The sequence below is a fragment of the Myxine glutinosa genome, chromosome 3, assembly GCF_964187855.1.
Source record: "Myxine glutinosa chromosome 3, kmMyxGlut1.1, whole genome shotgun sequence".
In the NCBI taxonomy this organism is placed as follows: Eukaryota; Metazoa; Chordata; class Myxini; order Myxiniformes; family Myxinidae; genus Myxine; species Myxine glutinosa.
This window is the reverse complement of record NC_136263.1, coordinates 554,092-570,905: the sequence shown is the minus strand read 5'-3', so window position 1 is coordinate 570,905 and position 16,814 is coordinate 554,092. Positions and strand designations below refer to the sequence as shown.

General features: G+C 48.9%; 1 protein-coding gene across 4 annotated transcripts in view; it reads right to left on the bottom strand.

Annotated features, from left to right (window-relative positions):
- SLK (STE20 like kinase) overlaps positions 1-16,814 on the bottom strand; it is a 145,577-nt gene that overhangs the window by 34,865 nt on the left and 93,898 nt on the right. For 2 of the 4 annotated variants that reach the window (XM_068111345.2, XM_068111342.2), the window contains one exon: positions 12,460-12,531. The exons of the other annotated variants lie outside the window; for them this stretch is intronic. In XM_068111345.2, the coding sequence (XP_067967446.2) occupies positions 12,460-12,531 (72 nt within the window). The remainder of the gene's footprint in view (positions 1-12,459; positions 12,532-16,814) is intronic. 4 annotated transcript variants of the gene reach the window in all.

Sequence of the window (16,814 nt, the reverse complement as noted above, 5' to 3'; positions counted from 1 at the left end):
GAGGTCTTGAGAACTGTACCCCTGGTGTCGTGTCATTTAACCCAGCTGTTGTGTCCTTTCCTTAATTGATTTAGCATAGCGCGATTTGGCCAACGTTCGAGTGGAATCGGGTAAACTGTGCAGACGCGGTCATACCAAACCGCTCGGTAAACTAACATCCAAAACCGCGTCTGTAACATTTGGTGTCAGGAGTGGGATTCGGACCTGGGACTAAATTTGTTAGGCCCAAATTTTGGAACACCAATTGTACCATTAGGGTAACATTTGGTGTCGGGAAGTGGGATTCGATCCGGAGCGCGTTTCACGCGCTCGAAATTATAACAACGAAATTTAATTGTGTTTTACAAAAAAAATAAAAACCCGAATTTTGAAAGTCGCGCTATGGCAGACCAAGACGGCTGGGTTCCGGTAGAAGAGAGTGAGGCAGGGTCGATCCAGGACCAAATTGAGGGACAAGAGGAGAGCGAAGCAGTGAGGGTAGCAGATTCGCAAAATAGCGTCGTCGCGCACGAGGTTGCGGGCGCGCAAAACGGCGCCTCGCAGATGGCCACGGCGACCACGCCCGCGACCGTGGTAGCGCCGCTGGTGGATTCGAACCTTTTCCTCCTGCAAATGAGGGCCCTTATAGACCAAATTGGAGGTTTTTTTTTTTTTTTTTTTTTTTTTTGTATACAATATCGAGGCTCGTGAAAGAGCGAACAATAATCACACAGAAAGACAAACCGACACATAAAACATATAACATAGGGAGCGGTAGACAAGATGGGGAGAGAGGGGGAAGGACACAAACACAACATTTGAGAGCAGGGACCGAGAGACATGGAGACATCGAGAGATCTGAGAGAGGGCGAGGGCTTTGGGGGGGGGGGGGGCGTGGGAAGGGGGCAGTGGGAGAGGTATAAAACATATGGACACTGCCAGGACTTCCAGGAAAGAAGTTGGAATTTCAAACAAGGTGGATCTGGGGTGAATTAGCGGGGGTAGAAAAGATCAAGGTTTTGGATGGGGGAAGATAAGAGATGGTGGTGAACAGCTGTTTTAAAGACCTGGAGGGAGGAGTGGGATTGAAGGGAGTGAGGGAGTTTGTTCCAGAGGCGGGAGAAAAGAGGAATGAAAGAGTGAAGGTGAGCGGAGAGCCGAGATTTCGGCAGTTTAACCATCAGAGGGTTGCTGGCAGATCTTGTGCGACCTGTAGGAATATTTGGGGGACAGAGCACAGAGAGAGCTGGGGGTGCAAGGCCGGAGAGGAGTCGGTAGAAGACAGAAAGACCACCTACCTGCCTGCGGTGAGTGAGTGAAAGGCCCTCAGAGATAGCTTCATCGCGGGAGATTCCAATAATTCTGAAAGCTTTGGTTTCAACAGCGTGAAGCCGAGCTAGGTGTGAGGCAGGAGCACCGGCCCATAGGGGAGAACAGTATTCCATTGAGCTGCGGATGAAAGCCTTGTATGTGGTGAGGAGCTCAGGTGTGCCGAGGAAGGACTTCGCACGACGGAGGATGCCCAGTCGGCGACTGGCTTTGGAGGCCAGCTTGGAAATGTGGTTTTCCCAAGAAAGATCATGGCAGATAGTGAGACCCAAAATCTTGAGCGACAGAACTTCTTGGAGAGGATTGTTGAGAAAGTAGATGGGAGGGTTGTCCAGTCGATCTTTTCGGAGAGACATAGTAAGAGTGTGAGATTTGTCAGGATTGAAAGACATGTTCCACTTGTTTGACCAGTCTGTGATTTTGTCCAGGTCTTCAGAGAGTGAGGAGGCAGCAGACTGCCGATCTGAGGGAAGAGGAATGGAGCGGCAGAGAGTGGAGTCATCAGCAAAGAGATAGAGAGGATTTTCGAGAGAGTCAGAGAGATCATTGATGAAAACCAGAAAAAGCACGGGGCCCAGAACACTGCCTTGGGGAACTCCAGCCTGAACAGGAAGAGGAGATGAGAGAAACCCATTCAGGGCCACACGTTGACGACGACTAGAGAGGAAGTCCGCCAGCCATGCGTGGAGATTTCCATGGATACCAAAGGAGGAGAGTTTGGTGAGCAGAGCGGGGTGCCAGACCGTGTCGAAGGCACGTGATATGTCGAGGGAGACAGCTCTAATTTCCTGTTTGGCATTGAGGACCTCCATCCATTGTTGAGACAGCAGAAGCAGCATGTCCAGAGTAGAGTGACCTGGTCTGAAACCAAATTGATGATCAGAGATCAAGCCATTGGAGAAGAGGAAAGATTTCATATCAGAAGCAATGATGGATTCCATGACTTTGCTGATAATTGGGAGAAGGCTGATTGGTCTGTAGTTGCTAGGATCTGTTTTTGCACCTTTTTTGTGCAAAGCGGTGATGTTGGCTGATTTCCAAGCAGATGGCAGTTGACCTTGAGCAAAAGAGAGGGTGAAGAGAACAGAGAGAGGGTGAGATAGAGCAGCAGAGCAGGATTTTAGGACCCGTGGGCTGATGCCGTCGGGTCCAGTTGCAGAATCAGAGTCGAGGGTTGACAGAAACTTTTCCACCTTGTCAGGAGGAAAGGACACGGAGTCCAGGAGCAGCAGGGTACGACTGGGTATGGTGGGTACAGAGAGGGATGGGTTTGGGACACAAGATTTAGAGGCAAACACAGAGTTGAGGCATTCAGCTTTTTCACGTGCGGAGTCAGCTGTGTAGCCGTTTGAGGTAAGGGAGGGGATGGAGGGGGAACAAACACCAGAAACGGATTTGACCAGACGCCACCAGGATTTGGAAGAGGGAGACAGATAAGAGAGTTCGGTCTTGAGAACGGAGAGATATTGTTTCCTGGCTCTCCTGAGGGTGGACACACACTTGTTTCGGGCTTTGTGAAAGGAAATGAGATTTCCTTCCGTTGGATTTGCTTTCCAGGAGACGAAGGCAAGTTGTTTCTGGGCAACAGCTTCACCACAAGATTCCGTGTACCATGGACGGGAGGAAGGGTATGACAACTGAAGACGAGATGGGATAAATCTGTGCATGAGAGAGAGCAATTTACTTTGGAAGAATTCCCAGGATGAGTTGATGTCAGAGGTGGTAGAGATGGGAGACCAGTCCAGATGATTGATGGCTGCTTGAAGACCGTGCCAGTTGGCCTGAGTGAAATGCCAGACTCGTCGACGCTGAGCAGGCTCCCTGAGGATGGTCAGAGAGATGTCCACTTTAACAAGGACATGATCAGATGATCCGATCGGAGCAGAAGAAGAGCAGCAGACATTTTCAGGGAAGTTAGTCATAACCAAGTCCAGAAGAGAAGATGTTCCGTTGACTGAGATCCGGGTCGGGAAATTGACAGATTGTGTCAGTCCCAGTGAGTCGCAGAAGTCCTTTGCTGAGGAGCCATGGCTGGTGAGAGAGGTACCCACACCCAGCCAACTGGCATGATGACAGTTGAAATCACCACATATGAGGAAGAGAGAGTTGGGATGAGTAGATAGAAGTTGGTCCATATCATCAGACAGCGAGATGTAGATGGAGTCATCACTGTTTGGTGGACGGTACAACACACATATGAACAAGAGGTGGGAGCGAAGGGGAAGCCGTAGCCAGAGGTATTCCTGGGGGTGAGGTGGAGAGAGTGCAGTGCAGGGCGAGTGAGGAAGAGAGTTTTTGATAAACATAGCAACCCCGCCTCCAGGACGAGGCTCAGGTCTATCATACCGGAGGAGGGAGTAGCCCGGGAGAGATACTATGGAATCAGAGACATCATAAAGGAGGAAAGTTTCTGTTAAGCAGATCACGTCTGGTTTGACAGAAGCAACCTGTATGGAGAGATCAGTTAAGTTTGAACGAAGGCCCCGGATGTTTGAGGTCCATACCGTTAATGAAGAGGAAGGGGGAGCATCAGATACAGAACAGGGGGGAGGAGGGGTAGGGTAAGATGTGGAAGAGGTGGAAGAGGTAGGGAGAGCTGTTGAAGGTGTGTCAGAGATTTCAGAATAGCTCGGAGAAAGGGAAGGATGGGGCGGACAAAAGGTTTGATGGCGATTGGGTGAGCCACAATGAGGTGTTATTTGAGGAGGGGGAAGAGCGAGGCAGAAGGTTGGGGGAGATGGAGGTGAGAGTTTGAAGGGGGAAGAAGCGGGGAGGACGCTTTGAGGAGGTGGAGTGAGCGGGGGGAAATTGAGAAGCAATGAGGGTGGGGAGATTTGAAGGGGAGGGGTGAGGGGGGAGTTTGGGAGGGAAGGGACAAGGGGAGGGATTTGAAAGGGATGGGATATGGGGGAGATTTGGAGGGGAGGGGTGAGGCAGGAGTCTAGGAGGGGAGGGGCGAGGGGGCGTCTTGGCGGGGAGGGGTGAGGGAGTAGTTTAGGAGGGAGGGGGCAAGGGGGGAGATTTGAAAGGGATGGGTGATGGGGAAGATTTGGAGGGGAGGGGTGATGGGGAAGATTTGGAGGGGAGGGGTTATGGGGAAGATTTGGAGGGGAGGGGTGAGATTGGATTTTTGAAAGTGTACGATTTATGGGAAACGAACATTTATTGCAAAATGAGTTTCTTGTGACCTTCGAGTTAAAAATACGTTTAAGGACGCTGGATGGAGGATGGAGTGCAGGAGAGTTTAGGGAATGTAGAACAAAGGCACTATAGGAGATGGATATTTTTTTTGGGATGAATTGATTTGGTGAGCAAGTCGAAAGCAGCCTTTTAAAGAAGAAGAAGAAAAAGGTGTTATAAAATATGACGGAATACATAACTTGAGGGGAAAGTGTAAACATTGAAGGTTAATGAGTGAAAACTATCTGGGGAAATGGGGGAGAAACACGTGGTCGAAGAACGAACGAACGAATAAGAATGAATAAACGAATGAGAACAGAGAAGGAAATGTTTTTTTTTGTTTTTGTTTTTTTTTGAGTTGAGATTTACACAAGGAAGTAGGCTATGGGTGAAAAGCCTGGGAATACAGAGAACGAAAGTTATTGGATCACAAACGACGGACCACTGAGAGAAAAACAAAGCCTCAAGGTTGTACAGTGCACACTGTACAAGGCCTTGCTCGCGACACGGCAAACAGACGATCAATTTATGAAAGATAATTTATGAATTTTTGAAAAACAGTATGGGGGAAATGAGGGACGAAATGAGGGCTGATAGTGAGCGATTAGAGGGCCAAATGGGGGTAATGGGAAACCAAATGGGGGTAATGAAGGACGAAGCGAGGGGTACCGGTGAGGAGTTAGACAATAATTTTAAGGGATTAGACAAGAAATTTGGGAAGTTAGACGACAAATTTGAGGGGTTAGACAACGGGATAAAAGAGGTGAAAAATGGGTTAATGGGGGTAGAAAACAGAATGGCCGCTCAAGAGAATCAAATGGAAGGGATGAAAAAGGGGTTAGAGGGGTTAGAAAACAGGATGGAAGGCAAATTGAGGGACATGAGGGGCCAAGCGGAAAGGGAAGTTAAACAAATGGGGCAGCAGATAGAGGGGGTCAAAATGGGGGTAGAAACTAAACTGGATGCTCACAGGGAGGAAATGGAGCAGATGAGGGTGGCATCTGGGCAGGAGATGCAAGTGATGGGAGAGGAGATCAGAAGAGGGGTGAGTGAGGAGGTCGGAGGAGTGCGCGAGGAGGTGAGGCACTGTAAGGAGCACATGGAGAAGGAGGTGAGAAAGGGGACTGTAAAGTTACAAGGGGGCATAGAGGACCTGACGCAGGAGGGGTAGAACAGCTGACGGAGGGACAAAAAGGACTAACGGAGCAGGTTCAAAGGAACACTGCGGTATTAGGAGGGTTAAAAGCGACACAGAAAGAACTAAAAGACGACTTGATAGCGACGAAGAGGGAATGTCAGATGGTACGTGAGGGACTGACGACGAGGTTGGACGAGGTGATAGAGGTAATGGAGACGACGGACCGGCAGGTGAGGACGCACATGGAAACGGTCAAGGTAGCCTTAGAGGATGAGCTTGAGGAGACGTACCGGGACATAAAAGAGGTGAAGCAGAAATTAGAAGAAGTGGAAGAAGGGGTGAGCGAAATTAAGAAGCGACGGAGAGAGGATAAGAAAGAGATAAAGGAGGAGGTAAAAGAATTGGTCCAAAGTCTGTGTTTGGATCGTGATGATGTGCTCATTAACCGGATGAGGGATTCGCAGGTGATGGAGGAGAAGCGAAGAGGAAGAGGACCCGGTGTAAGTGGTGACCAATATGGTCGTGCGTATGATGCGCCAGGGGATTTAAGGAGCTTGGGGGTCGAGATAGACCCGGATGTTCGTGAGAGGCCAAGAGTGAGGTGTATGGCTGGTCCGGAGGGTATGGAACGAGAGGTGCGAGGTGTGGGTGAGCAAGGTTGTGGTGGTATGGAATGGGTAGCGGGTTGCGGAGGTGTGACCCATGCATCGACACCAACAGGGGTAGTTGTTGGAGGGACCGGGGAGGCACGAGAGCCCCTTGGGGGTAATGTACTGTGGGGGCCTGGCCGGTTCGGCCCCGCGCTGACCCCGCAAGGGGCGACGCACGGGGTCCGGCAGGCGGGCAACGACTCGCATACGAGGTGGTCCCACAAGGTCCCACTCGCGCCGTATGACGGTGGGTAAGGGTGGCATCCCTGCCACCCTTCCCATAGTGGGGCAAATGCGCAATAGCTTATGGGGTGTATGGCAGTGAAAACTAGCCCGGGTGGGTTAGGTTATATTGTAGGGATCTAGCGAAGATGACATTAGGTGACGTTAAGGTTAGATAGTGACTGATACCTGTAGTGGGGACGCAGGTAGATTAGTATGGATGATAATGACGTGGGAGCGCAATAGTTTAAAGGGACGACTGGGAAGCGCAAGTTTCAGAGGGGAGTAGTTAGATGAGATGATGCTGTGTGAGGATGGAACAGGTGTGATTGCACAGGTGTGCAACTGGACAGGTGTGTGGAGCAGGGTGGAGTAGTGAGTGTTGTGGATCAGCGCGAATGCGCTTGGGGAGAGAAGGGTGCAGGTGGCACCAGGTGTGAGAGCACAGGTGTGCAAGTACAGGTGTGTGGAGAGAGTTGGAGTAAGTGGTACGGAGTGGTGTGCATGGTGCGAAGGTGTGAATGGGGGAAGAGTGGACCCCCATCACGGATACCCGGGGCGGGTAGTGTAAGTGTTAGGTAGAGGGTATAGGTAAATTGTGGTTGGATATTGGCATTTGTGGTGCGGTTGCAGAATGGTATTGTGGATGGGTGCATTAGTGTTGTGGAAATGGCTGGGCGTGTAGCCTGTTAGTGTGTGTAGTTGGTTGGGCACTCCACCACTGTGAGGATGTCGGCCAGGTGAGGCCGCAGGTCGGTTCTGGGAGCCGTTAGTGTCAGTGGGGCCCGAGGATCCGGAGGACGGACCCGGGTAGCCCAGTGCCAGAGAGGGCACCGAGTGGGGAGAGCGCCAGAGGGCCTTCCCCAGGTAGTTAGGTTAGGGTAAGGAGCAGGTAAGCTCGGAGGCAACTGCAGTGGTGGAGGTGTGCAGGTGGGTAGACCCGCTGGGAGAGGTACACGCCACAGCCCAGAAATTGTGCGAGGGCACCGGGAGATGAATCGGGGGAGTGAGACCCCAAATTGAAAAGCACCACAGTTTGGTCAATGGGAATTGGTTTTTAGAACCCATAGTGTAAGTTGGCCAATGGATTGGCAGGGAAAGACCCCGGGTAATGTAAAGTTGTTAAAGTCATTTAGGAAATAGTTAGGATTGATGAACCTGTCGCACCATACGCAGCCACTTACCTGTGGTGATGATGACTCCACACCTGTGTTTTCTTTGTTCTGTGTGCAGGAAAGGAGAATTGCTGTTGGATTTGTGAGACGCATCACGACGTGGATGAGACGTTGGGGTGATTCCATCTCTCCCTCCCTAGGAGGGACTGATGATGAATTGGTAATGGCAAATTATGATGTTGAGTTGGAGATGGCAAATTGTGATGAGAGTTGGAAATGGCAAATTTGATTGGTTAGGAGGGAGAGAAGACGAATTTGGTTTATGGAAGGAACGGGGAAGACAGTAGGGACGTTTGTTGATTTGTAAAGTAGATGTTTATGGGTAGTGTTGTGTTTTGTGGATACAGTAAGGGGTAAGGGAGGGGCAATGTAGGTTACCTGGTGGGGGGGGGGGGGGGGGGCGTACGGTAGGAACGTACCTGTCTCACCTGGTTCCCATGTGCCCCTAGTGTGCATTACCTAATGTTGCGTGCACTTTTGCGCCCTTACCACCTTACTCACTTGTCTTCTTCTTTTGTCTCCCACCTCCGAGGATCTGGCTTTGGGGCAGAGAGAGAGGAGAAAGAGGTGCTGGCTCCGCAGTTGTGGGCCTGCACTTTCGCTGCTTGCTGCCGGGATCGATACACCATATGGACCGCAATTTTGGTGGCCACCCACAATGGACCGCAGTTCTTTTGCGGGCAAGCACCACCCATGGATGGACCTATGGGTCAACGTGGCACCTATGCCATACAGGTGAACCACTAATAGTTGGCTCCCTGACGGCCACAATAAAGAAATGGACGCGGTTGGCGCCTTTCTTTATTTTTAAAGAAGCAAGAAGGCCAAGTGCACCACATGAAGGCAAGACCAGCGGCAGAACATCGGCCGGCTGCGACACCACCGGTGATTGTTGAACACTTTATTGGTGCACCGGATGGTGCTGACTGTACATGATGGGGTGGTGCTTTTGGTGCTTGGATGGGGTGCTCTGCACATTATTAAAGGCCGTAAGGCCACAGAGCACTCGTGGGTTGGTGTATCGATGCTGGCATGCGTGCTCTCTCTATGCATAACATCTGCATGTGTTCCTCCAAAAACAGGTCCTGGATCGTAGTGTAAATATCAGCGTAGTCTTGTGTAAATAATGCTCCCTACCGGCTGTATGTTTAGTTTGAGAATTCTTTCCGCGATTCGGTTATCCTGTGGGTGTGTTTCTGTGAGAAGGGTGCAACGTCGCAGGGGGACATATTTACTCATTTGTGAATATCTGTAAAACTGTCGCACTCAGGGTAGAGTTAATAGTAGAGGGAACTACATCTGAGTGCCACACTAAGGTAGGTAAAGATTTATCGGGTCGGGACGCCCCGAGGGTAGAGAAGGGTGCAATGTTGCGGATATGGGATTTGGCCTCCATCCATATCCGCTTGTAAATATTCCCCTATTTCCCCAATACTCCCCAACTATCCCCAATCCCCCATTCCCTAGTCCCATCGTCTGTAAATAACACTCTGTAGAACCGACCTTCCCCTTTTTCCCCCATTAAATGTCGTGCCCAGGTTCACCGCATCTCACGTAGACAACTATAGGACATCTTGCTAGTTATTCTTAGTCTATGTCAGTTAAGGACTCGTTTCCATTAATTCTGACTCTTCGTTGCACCAGAATGTGATTGTATGGCAATGTCCAAATGTCCAACCTCCCCATACCTCCTCCCATCTTCCTCATGAAACTACACCAACAACAACAACTACAACAACAGCGCGCGGGGAGTGTGCGTCCTCACTCCGGCTTGGTTAGCCGCCATTGCCCATGTGCTCCGACGGGGTTACCACGAAGGGGCTGACTGTCAGCTCCTCGTCAAGGGCGGAGCCCGGTAACCCCCCCGCACCCAATAAGAAGCGGCGGGCCGATTCCATCTGGGGCGGAGCTAACGAGCCGAGGGCGTGTCACTCCCCGCTGGATATACGTAGCCACTTACCGGAGGTGACGTAAGAGATGCGCCCCCAGCTTGGAAAGAGAAGTCGCCACCTCCGAGCGCTGAGAGACCTCCCTGCATCTTTTGGACCGCGCTATCCTGTCCCTGAGCCAAGGTGCACCTTGTGCTGACCATCGACTACCTGCCCTTCCTTGCCATCAATCCCTGTGTGAGTCAGTTTTGTCCTGTTTATCTGTGGTCTGTCGGGGCTACTATAAGACCGTGATTAAGTGCCCACCTTCCTATGCTGTCCCTCTTGTCCTTGTAATCTAAACGTTCCGCATATCCCATATTATAACCTCCTCCGGAGGTCTTGAGAACTGTACCCCTGGTGTCGTGTCATTTAACCCAGCTGTTGTGTCCTTTCCTTAATTGATTTAGCATAGCGCGATTTGGCCAACGTTCGAGTGGAATCGGGTAAACTGTGCAGACGCGGTCATACCAAACCGCTCGGTAAACTAACATCCAAAACCGCGTCTGTAACAATATCTTATTACCCATGGGGAGTACTTGACAGTGAACCATGTTTCAATTTTTTTCATGGAGCGGGGTCAGAAATATAGAGGGGCAAAGTTTTTCGGTTTTTGCAAGATGGCGCCTTCACCGCTGAACTATGACATCATAATTATCATTTAAATATTCTACAGGAGGACACGCTCCTATGGAGAAAATTTCGTGTCAATCGGTCCAAGAATTGCAGAGAAAAAAATGCATACTGATCTGATCAAGTGTTGTACTTGCCGAATTATGACATCATTATTACAGTACTGATGACATGATCATCAAGATATCTTATTTCCCAAGGGGAGTGCTTGACATTGAGCCATATTTAAATTTTTTCCATGCAGTGGTTTCGGAGATGGAGGTGCAACTTTTTACGATTTTTCCAAGATGGATCCTGTACCATGTCATAATTATCATTAGAACAATTCTACAGAGGAGCCGCTCATATTCTGAAAATTTCGTGTTCATCGGACTAAAAGTTGCAGAGGAAAAAAAAATTCATACTGATGAGATCAAGCGTTGTACTTGTCAATTATGATGTCATAATGGAGGCACCATGACATCATCATTAACATATTGTTGTGGATATGAGGATTGTGTTTTTTTTAGTGTTTTTTATTGTTGTAAAAATATCGCCCTCCTTCCTCCAGTTGTGTATAAAGGTCAAAAGGGCGTCCCATAATTAGGTCATAAACAATCACGTTAGCCAATCCTAGATTTCCTCCTTGTTGGTAGTTATTTCCTTATTCTGTGTATTAGGCTAAGGATTTGTCTTCCATTAATTGACACTCCATTGCACCGAATTCAAATAGATAGATCCCCTTTCATTTTCATTTAATAAAGCCTCAATTGCCAACTGCATTCGCCGCAGCTATTGGGCGGTTTTCACCGCGACTCCATTAGCCACGAGGTAGGCTTGGAGAAGAAGGGGGAGGAGCTGCCGAATCCTGGGCGTGCCGCCCATTGTCATCAAGGGTGGAGCCAGAGGGTCCGTGCCGACCAATCAGGGCCGAGGCGAGCTCACCGATGGGCGTGTCCTGGAGGCCGGCGGCTTGATTGCCCGCGGCGTTATAAAAAGCGCACGCGGAAGCCTTTGAGAAGGGCGAAGAGTTGAGTCAGAGATACAGCAGAAGTGCGAAGTGTGCCAAGTGCGAAGTGCCAAGTAGAACAAGTGCCAAGTAGAACAAGTGCCAAGTAGAACAAGTGCCAAGTAGAACAAGTGCCAAGTAGAACAAGTGCCAAGTAGAACAAGTGCCAAGTAGAACAAGTGCCAAGTGCGAAAGAACAAGTGCGAAGTGCCAAGTGAGGAGCGCAAAGAGAGAGTTGCACAGAGGTGCCAAGAAAGAGGTATAAGGAGCAGCTTTGGAGAACGCACGGTGCACCGGAGGAGCTTCGCCGTGCAGTTTGGAACCGCGGCGGTTTGGCGATCCCAGCTCGAGTATTGACGGCGGCTGTCCGCTTCCAGCCCGACCGATCCCCGCTGAACCTTCCTCTCCCGCCAAGCTATTCCTCCTTCCGATCATTCCTGCCTGCAAATTCCCATTCGTGTGAGTCCGTCTTTGTTTGTCTTGTCCTTGGGTTTCTAAGTAAGACTGCATAGGTAAGCTAGAATTTTCACTGTCTCCTTGATTTCTTCTGTAAATTATTTTATTATCCTTCCTTCTCCTTGGTTTCTTTTGGTTGTAAATAGCAAATAAATTATATTCGTATTTCCTACTTCTGTCTTCCTCTTCTTCACATCCGTGTCGCCTTTGTCTTTTCCCCATTGAATATCTGTGGCACGGTTTGGCCCACGTTTAAGGAATCGGGTCTTAGTCATTGTTAATAGTTCGGGCCGCGGCCGCCATCCGCTCGGCAAATCAACACCTTATCCGCGGTCCGTAACAATATCTTATTCCCCATGAGGTGTACTTGACAATGAGCCATGTTTCAATTATTCCCATTAAGTGGTTTGGGAGATATAGAGGTGTAGCGTTCTTCCAAGATGGCGTCCGTACCACGTGATCTATGACGTCATAATTATCAGAAAAAAAATCTACCGGCACAGGCGCTCCTATGGTAAAATTTCATGTCAATCGGACCAACGGTTGCCGAGAAAATGAATTTTTAAAATGCAGACACGGCACACGGCACACGTACTTACCCAATTGCTTAACCCCACTTTTTGCTTCGCGAGCACAGGTAATGACAGAACTGGCAGTGGGTTAAAGGAAAGGTTTAATGGGTTAAACAGCACTGCACACACACAGTTTATGAGAACTGCTTTCACTGCACACAAACAAGGAGGACGGGAATGTGTCACCACCCCGACCTCTCCAAACTTACATGGGGGAGCCCAGCGTTGGCGAGAGAGAGCGAAGATAAATGAAAGGTCTGAATGGTGATTTGAGCCAACCCCTGCATGGTCAGAGACAACCTTCCGTGGTCATTCACAAGGATATTTGCCTCAGAGAAAAAGAAAGCACTAAAGGGCATACAAGTTTCCCAAGCGGGGAATACCCCCTTCCATGCAAGTACAACGTTACACAAAAAATAAAAAGGGAAACCAGACGGAAAGAAAGACCGTTGTGAGAACACCTGAGTTTGTATAAACAAATAATCTGCATGTACCCAAATACCTGCCTCACATGGGGTACCTGTCTGCTCTCTCTCCACCCCACCCCCAGGAGTACCTCTGGCTACGGCTTCCCCTCCGCTCCCACCTTTTGTCCAAATGTGTTCTATACCATCCTCCAAACAGTATGAATTGAATGATCGTTTTAAGGCCATTTTCCTGCTAAAGCGGGGGTTAGCCTTGCGGGCCCCATGACAATCATGGTTCCCTGTTTGAGGCAATGTTTTTATGGCCGGATGCCCTTCCTGACGCCAACCCTTGGTCATGCTCTTACGATGCGCAGGGATACGGTGTACCTATTCTAAATCGGAGTACACACCGTGATCATTCATCCCAGCAAGCTGGTACTCAATTTGCCGACCTCGGAAGGATGACAGGCTGAGTCAACCCCCCTGGTGTTAATTCAGCGATCGACCGGGATTCGAACCCATGATCCTAGGATCCCAAGCCGGCACCCTAACCGCTAAGCCAACACCAGGCTTCGTCCTCCAAACAGTCATTAATCCATTTACATCTCGATGTCTGACAACATGGACCAACTTCTATCCACTCATCCCAACTCTCTCCTCAGCGTCAACGAGTCTGGCATTTCACTCAGGCCAACTGGCACTATCTTCAAGCAGCCATCAATCATCCGGACTGGTCTCCCATCTCTACTGCCTCTGACATCAACCTATCCTGGGAATTCTTCCAAATAAAATTGCCCTCTCTCATGCACCGATTTATCCCATCTCGTCTTCAGTTGTCATACCCTTCCTCCCATCCATGGTACAATGAATCTTGTGGTGAGGTAGTTGCCCTGAAACAACTTGCCTTTGCCTCTTGGAAGGCAAATCCAACTGAAGGCAATCTCAGTTCCTTTCAGAAAGCCCGGAACAAGTGTGTGTCTACCCTCAGGAGAGCCACGAAACAATATCTATCTACTCTCAAGACTGAACTCTCAAACCTGTCTCCCTCCTCCAAATCCTGGTGGCGTCTGGTCAAATCATTTTCTGCTGTCTTTTCCCCCTCCATCCCCTCCCTTACCTCAAACGACTACACAACTGACTCCGCACAAGAAAAAGCTGAATGCCTCAACTCTGTATATGTATGTATGTATGATCGTTTTAATGCCATTTTCCCCGCTAGAGCAGGGATTAGCCTTGCGGACCCCATGACAATCATGGTTCCCTGTTTGAGGCAATGTTTTTACAGCCGGATGCCCTTCCTGACGCCAAATGCTTCCTGTGTTTGCCTCAAAATCTTGTGTCCCAAACCCATCTCTCTCTGTACCCACCATACCCAGCTGCTGCTGGACTCTGTGTCCTTCTGTCCTGACAAAGTTGAGAAGTTTTTGTCAAACCTTGACTCCGATTCTGCAACTGCACCAGACGGCATCAGCCCACGGGTCTTAAAATCCTGCTCTGCCGCTTTATCCCAACATCTCTGTTCTCTTCACCCTCTCTTTTGCTCAAGGTCATCTGCCATCTGCTTGGAAATCAGCCAACATCACCGCTTTACACAAAAAGGTGCAAAAACAGATCCTAGCAACTAACGACCAATCAGCCTTCTCCCAATTATCAGCAAGGCCATGGAATCGATCATCACTTCTGACATCAAATCCTTCCTCTTCTCCAATGGCTTGATCTCGGATCATCAATTTGGATTCAGACCAGGTCACTCTACTCTGGACATGCTGCTTCTGCTGTCTCAACAATGGATGGAGGTCCTCAACGCCAAACAGGAAAACTGAGCCGTTTCCCTTGACATATCACGTGCCTTCATTGACCTTGACATATGGATGGATGACCTTGACATATACGGTCTGGCACCCCCGCTCTGCTCACCAAACTCTCCTCTAATGGTATCCATGGAATTCTCTACGCTTAGCTCACGGACTTCCTCTCCGGTCGCAGTCAACGTGTGGCCAGGCCCTGAATGGAATTCTCTCATCTCCTCTTCCTGTCCAGGCTGGAATTCCTCAAGTCACTGTTCTGGGTCCTGTGCTTTTTATGCCTCGGCCGACGAGGTCGTCGGAGGCATTATGTTTTCAGATTGTCTGTCTGTCCGTGATAGGTTTTCGTTTCCACAATAACTTGAGAACGGCTAAAGGGATCTTAGTCAAACTTGGTGCAGGTATGTATAATGAGGTAAAGATCAACTGATTAGATTTTGGGTTCACAAGGTCAAAGGCCAAAGTTCATGTTAGGTAGAAATACTGTTACCACGATAACTTCTGAACCAGTGATGGGATTCTGACCAAATTGGGTACGCTTTTGTAGAATGATGTAAAGATGAACTGATTAGATTTTGGGGTCAAAGGTCAAAGTCTGTACTAGGTCTACAACTTGGGAACGGCTGTGGTGATCTAATTCAAACTTGGTACAGGTATGTATAATGATGTAAAAATGAAGTGATTAGATTTTGGGGTCAAAGGTCACAAGTCAAAGTCTGTAATAGGTCTATAACTTGAGAACAGCTGAAGTGATCTAATTCAAACTTAGTACAGGTACACTACCGGTCAAAAGTTTTTGAACACCTCAATTTTTATTAAAATTTAAGCAATTCATGTCCAGTGAATAAACTGAAATGGTACAACCGTAAGCAGTAAACTGCTCGAGGTTAAAAAAAAAGTTTAGGTTTGCAAAAACAGGAAAATAATGTAAATTGCAGTTATATTGTAAAAAAAAAAAGGCCTTCTTCAGGGAACAAGTAATGGGTTAACAACTTACAGCTGTTCTGCAGCAATGCAAGTAAATGAAGTCTTGAAAGTTGATGCAAACAATTCCTACAGGTATCCCAACCTCTGCTGATTACTTGATTACAAACCCCCTGTCTGTATAAAAGCAGTATTGGAACAGACTGTTATTACACCCTCTGAAGCATTATTTGGCCAATATTGCACTGCAGGAAGTAGTATATTGGAAACTGGAGGAAACTCTGACAGGAAAAGATCTGGCAGACCCAAAGCCACAACAGAATCAGAAGACAAGTTTCTGAGAGTCAACAGCTTGCGTGATAGGCGGCTCACAGGACAACAGCTTCAAGCACAGCTTAACATTGGTCGAAGTAAGCGAGTCTCAGCTTCAACTGTGAAGAGAAGACTTTGAGCTGCAGGTTTGACAGGTCCAGTGGCAGTAAGAAGCCATTGCTGAGATGGCAAAATAAGAAAAAGTGGCTTGCCTGGGCCATGAAGCACCGCCAGTGGACTACTGAAGACTGCAAGAAGGTCTTATGGACCGATAAATCAGAATTTTAATTGTTTGGTTCATCACGCAGGGTTTTTGTACGCCGTCGAGTAGGCGGAAGGATGGTTCCTCAGTGTGTGACACCAACTGTAAAACATGGAGGAGGAAGCGTGATAGTCTGGTGCTCTTTTACTGGATCCAGAGTCGGCGACTTGCACAGAGTGACTGGCACCCTGAACCAAAAGGGCTACCACAGCATTTTGCAGGGCCATGCAATTAGCCTGGTGTTGGCTTAGCGGTTAGGGTGCTGGCTTGGGATCCTAGGATCCTGGGTTCGAATCCCGGTCGATCGCTGAATTAACGCCAGGGGGGTTGACTCAGCCTGTCATCCTTCCGAGGTCGGCAAATTGAGCACCAGCTTGCTGGGATGAATGATCCCTGTGTGTACCCCGGTTTAGAATAGGTGCACCGTATCCCTGCGCATCATAAGAGCGTGACCAAGGGTTGGCGTCAGGAAGGGCATCCGGCCATAAAAACATTGCCTCAAACAGGGAACCATGATTGTCATGGGGCCCGCAAGGCTAACCCCCGCTCTATTGGGGAAAATGGCCTTAAAACGATCATTCATTCATACGCCAAGTTGGTCAGGGGTTCATCCTACAGCAAGATAATGACCCTAAACACACGTCCGGGCTATGTCAAAACTACCTTCGAGGAAAAGAACAAGACGGTAGGCTTCAAATCATGGAATGGCCAGCACAGTCTCCAGACTTAAACCCCATTAAGCTGGTTTGGGATGAACTGGACAGAAGGGTGAAAGAAAGCAAAGCAACCTACAAGTGCAACACATTTGTGGGAACTTCTGCAACAGTATTGGGAAGAACTTCCCGAACAATATT